This window comes from Triticum dicoccoides, chromosome 5B (genome assembly GCF_002162155.2).
Source record: "Triticum dicoccoides isolate Atlit2015 ecotype Zavitan chromosome 5B, WEW_v2.0, whole genome shotgun sequence".
Taxonomy (NCBI): domain Eukaryota; kingdom Viridiplantae; phylum Streptophyta; class Magnoliopsida; order Poales; family Poaceae; genus Triticum; species Triticum dicoccoides.
Window position 1 is genome coordinate 228,328,246 of NC_041389.1, and position 4,786 is coordinate 228,333,031.

The 4,786-nt window shown below is 49.8% G+C and overlaps 1 protein-coding gene across 2 annotated transcripts in view; it reads right to left on the minus strand.

The window, feature by feature from the left end:
* LOC119308164 (outer envelope pore protein 37, chloroplastic-like) overlaps window positions 1-4,333 on the minus strand; it is a 34,137-nt gene extending 29,804 nt beyond the window's left edge. The window contains exon 1 of one of the 2 annotated variants that reach the window (XM_037584286.1): window positions 3,894-4,333. In XM_037584286.1, the coding sequence (XP_037440183.1) occupies window positions 3,894-4,286 (393 nt within the window). In that variant the 5' untranslated portion in view covers window positions 4,287-4,333. The remainder of the gene's footprint in view (window positions 1-3,893) is intronic. The other variant, XM_037584285.1, reaches the window with a different exon arrangement.
* Window positions 4,334-4,786: the final 453 nt, after the last annotated feature.

Consider the following 4,786-nt stretch of genomic DNA (forward strand, 5'->3'; position numbering starts at 1 on the left):
ATTAGAAAAGTATTATTGGGGTAGCTCCAATAACACACTATAGGGATGATTTAGTGAGGAACCATTGGAGATGCTCTAATAATATCAATTGCTTATGTTGCTTCCATAACAAGAAATGCATGCTGGAGCAGCCCACCCATCAGCTTTTGTTCTCTCTTAGGCGTCCTCCTCTTTCTCTTTCACCGGTGCTTTTAGCAGACAGCTGTTTCAATTGGTATGCCACGTGTCTACCGAAATTGTAAAGTAATGGTGTGGCAGCCACCATGGAAAACCACTTATGGCACATGATCTGCACTGGTTACGACCCTTGGACAATGGAAGGTTTACAACTTCACAGTTTTTAAGTTGAGAAGGAAAATCAGACTCAGAAACAACATTGCAGCTTCCTACAAAAAGCTTCTCAGAGACAATATTACAGGAAAACACGCGGGAGACGACTGCAACAACTCACATCTAGGTACAGAGCACGCACCTTTCTACTGTTGTACTTCAACTGGAAGTATCTATCCATGCGAATGCAGGAAACAGTGGAATCATCATATTCATGGTCACAAGAGATGGACAAACAGTGTGTCGAACAGCCAATATGAATGTAAGATTGCTCTCCATTCTGGTAATTCTGGAACATAATGCAGTCTCAGGTAGACGCACATTACTGCCATATATCAGAATCGGTATGATGCATATTATTGATGTCCTAACAAAAAACTATTACCAGCAGAAACTTTATAACAAGTAGGTATTTTGATAGCAACAGATCATGGGATGCCACCTAATTCAAAAAGATTAAAGTGCCAATAAAATGTGTTCCATTGACATGGATTTACATATTAGCTCTTCTCGTTGCTAAACTACTCCGCATCCTATAAATCCTATGCAGTGAACACAATACTTTTTAGCATGGGGCGATGTAGAGTATATGCGCTGGCTTGGACAGAATTCAGCAACCGCTTAATTGAAACTCCTCCAGCATATGAGATAACATACAACTATACTAGCGTTTTCAAACCATTATTCCTATGTGATTTTGTTCTCCCCTTGAGCTGTATATTCTGCATGAATACATAAGTTTTCAGCCGAACATGAATAGTCCACTAATGCAACACCTTAGAAAAATTTCTAGCCAGTATTCAATCATTTTGCTAACCCAAGTCAAGAGCTCCTCAGCACTAATTTTCACCGCATTGACACAACCCACTTGATTTCGTCTACCCTTTTTTCGTAGAGGAGGATAATCCCAGGCCTCTACATCCATATATTATATATTATTAAAAACAATGCCAAGCAAAGCGAAACATTAAAATCAAACAAATCAGTTTACAAAAAATAAAGAGAAAACCGCTATCCACATTGGTCTGCCTCGCGGCAGGATCTCCACAATCCTGCCACAAACCTTATGAACCTGACCCATAATCCACCACTCAAGCGACATGTTAACAAAGGGCCAAAACTCCCACACAACCCCTTCAAGAGGGAAGCGGTGCTCGCGCACCAATGTTAGCTGGTCTAACCACAAAGTCAAACATGGGCTATCACCCCTGAAGCAGAACTTTTCACCGACATCTTCAACTTCGATTTCGTCTAACTTATTTTGTGAAAGGGCCTAAGGTCATATATTAAGCATCACATGTCCTTAAAAACACATACAAACAGAAAAACAAATTTACAATCAAATCCTTGGGGGTGCCAAAGTCTTCTTCCTCCTGCATCCACCAGAGCCGCGCCATGAGCATAGCTCGATGCCGCCTATGGGCCTCCGCCTCGATGGAGCAAACTATTTTTAAAACCAAGAGCTTGTAGAAGCAAAGGCCGAGAAGTCGTCAATGCAAACCAGGAGACGCCGACGGCCGCGATCTGCGAAGCAAATCGCCACTCGGAGAAGAAAATGCCGATACGGGCCTGCGGAAACTCCGAAGACAACGAAAGACGGCCGAATCCAGATGGATCCACCGCAAACCTAAACCAACCGGATCCCGAAAGACCCGCCAGAGTTACATCCCCACCCCACCCCCCACCCCCAACAAAATGGGGAATGAGCAGGCAGAACATTATTCCTACACTGAAACAGCGCCGCCTTCTTGCTGCCCCAAACCAAACTCTAAGACTCCCTAAAGAAAACCTGGAAAAAAATCACCCATGCCGCTACGTGATAAATGTCGAGCTCGCCGACGTCCAGGATCGTGCATTGACTCCCTCTTCTCCGGTAACCTAGCGGTCACCGTCGAAGATTGCCACGCTAGAGTGCCAACGCCGTCGTTGAGCACCGCCTGATGAAGACCGCCACTCGAGCACGCATATACTTCGCCATCCCGCAACAGCCCTCCCAACTCCTCCACAAGCAGGCAGGACCTCCCCACCGCCAATGGCAACGGACAGGCTTTGCCCAACGACGTGCTCGGGCGGTGACGAGAGAGGGGGTACATGGGGCGGCAGCTAGGGTTTTGGTCTGTCTGCCTGGTCCACTCTTCCATGAATTATAGTTTTGGTGTTATTATGGATTTTGTTTTACTACCCAAAGTAAAAAAAACACTTCCAATACATCATGTCCAATTTTATGCCTCTAAAATTTAGGGCATCTCAAAGCGGACTCTCAAACCGCCGACAAGTGTCCAAACTGTACGGTCCGGACGTGTTTAGCCATCCAACGCGGGCCTGTATCGGTCCGCCGACCGGTCCGGGCGCGCTTTTTCCCGCAAACCCAAAAGAAACTTGGGGGGCTTTGCGTGAGTCGGACAGCAGCCACGTAGGACTCCGACACCCCCGGTCCACCCAAAACCCCTCATGAACCCCGCGCCTCCATCCTCCCATCTTTCTGTGCATCCGTTTTCTCTCTTGACTTTGCCGCCACTCCACCACCCCGTCCGCCCCGACACACCCTTGCCGGAACTCGACGACTCCATCACCTCCATCGCTACACTAGGGCTCCACGTTGCTTGGAGCGCCATTCCACGCCTCTCCTCTATCCGTCGCATAGGTACCATCCGCCCCTACGGTGCTCACCATGCCCAGCAAGTGTTCGGTGAAATGCCCGTGCTAAAATTTTTGTCCCTTCTTCTACGAAGCAATGGATTCGGATATGGACTACATATACGAGCACTATGTTGAGTCGTTTGACGGCTTGTCCGACGAGGAGGACTACACGGATGAGACGGCGATGATGCAGGCGGTCCTTGCAAACGCGGAGCGAGCGGAAGAGCATGTTCTCAATTTCAAGGGATTGATAAAGGTCATCGAGTGCTCAACCACAACACGGTGGGGGGCCATTTGAAGCTGATGGACGACTACTTTGCCCCGATTGTCCTAATCGCAGACAATTTTCGCCGCCGCTTTCGAATGCGAAAAAATAACTTCGATCCTCTCTACCATGGCTTCCGGTCCTTTGATGACTTCTTCATCTTGAAGAAGGATGTCGTGAGAAGGATTAGGTTCTCTGGTTACCAAAAGTGCACGACCGCACTGCGGATGCTAGCATATGGCACGGCCACTGATTCGTGGAAGATTTGATTGAGCCACTGAAGGAAGATCTAATTGAGCATCCGTGGGCGGTTAAAGGGGACAACATTGTTGGAGTGTAATATTTAAATTTGAACTGCTGCTGCATTTCAACATTTGAACATTTTTTAACTAAACTGAAACTAGATATGCAGCTACTTTGAGCGTGCGGATGTATGCGGACTTTAAAAAAAAATTGGGGGTGGATGTATGCCGCTAGCTTTGGATGTTTCCGGTCTGCGGACGGATGCGGTGTCAGGATCAACGTTGGAGATGCCCTTACATATCCAATATCAAGTCTCAGAACTACACAAACTATACATATTTAACAGCCTTTCCGTATGCTCAAATGCATCCGAGATAGTTCAGTTGAGCAACCACACTTCACAACGTCATCACACCTTCGTGTTGTGCGCCGCACTAAGGTGGAGCGATCCGGCAAGGTCGGCCGTTCCTCGCAGCACGGCGCCGCGGGAGGCGGCGTCGACGACGGCGGAGAAGTTCCGCCCCATGAGCGCCACCTCGGGAGTCGGGGCCCCTCCCGCGGCCCCGTGGTGAACTCGGAGACGGAGCTTGGCAAGGCCGTTGAGGACGCGGCAGGAGATGCGGTGGGAAAAGAGCTGGCGCTCGCTGTCGAACTCCGATGTCACCCTGATGGGCGGCCGCCCACGCAAGAAACCGCTCTTCGACGGGGGTGGGGGTGGGGTTGGGCTTGGTGCGACGTGGGAGGTGAGACCATCCTCTTCCATTGGTGGGGGAGGGGGTGGTGCGGAGAGGAGCGCGGGCGCCGCCATTGGACGGGATGCGACGCGGAGGGGAGAGGTGGCTATCCTTATGCACAGCAATCCAATGGTCGATTACTAATAATAAACAGTATAACACAGCTAGTTCGGAGCCTCAACAGCGATTTGGAGCTCTCAGCCATCGGATCATGTGTACGAACACGTAGGATTCGGCCGGTCGTCCAAATCGTCACGCACGTATGCAATTACCATGTGGCGGGCCGCTACTCCACGGATTGAGCCACAGTTCGCGTCCGCAATCGGGCCGTTTGTTTGAAGGCCCAATTCTGTTTCGCTTGGAGGTTCAGACCAGGTCGCCTCTATCGCCGAGCAGGTCTTCCAGTTATTCTCCGTTGCGGCGCTGACCCTATGCCCCGAGCTGTTCCTGTTGGAAAAAGAAACTGCTCTTCGTCAGGCTGCGCAGCCGCCGTTCTCCGCCCCGGCGGTGAGCTTTTGCGGCTGGTCTGCTTCGATATAGGTGCCCTCCACTTCCCCCGTACTCTTCCTCCGCA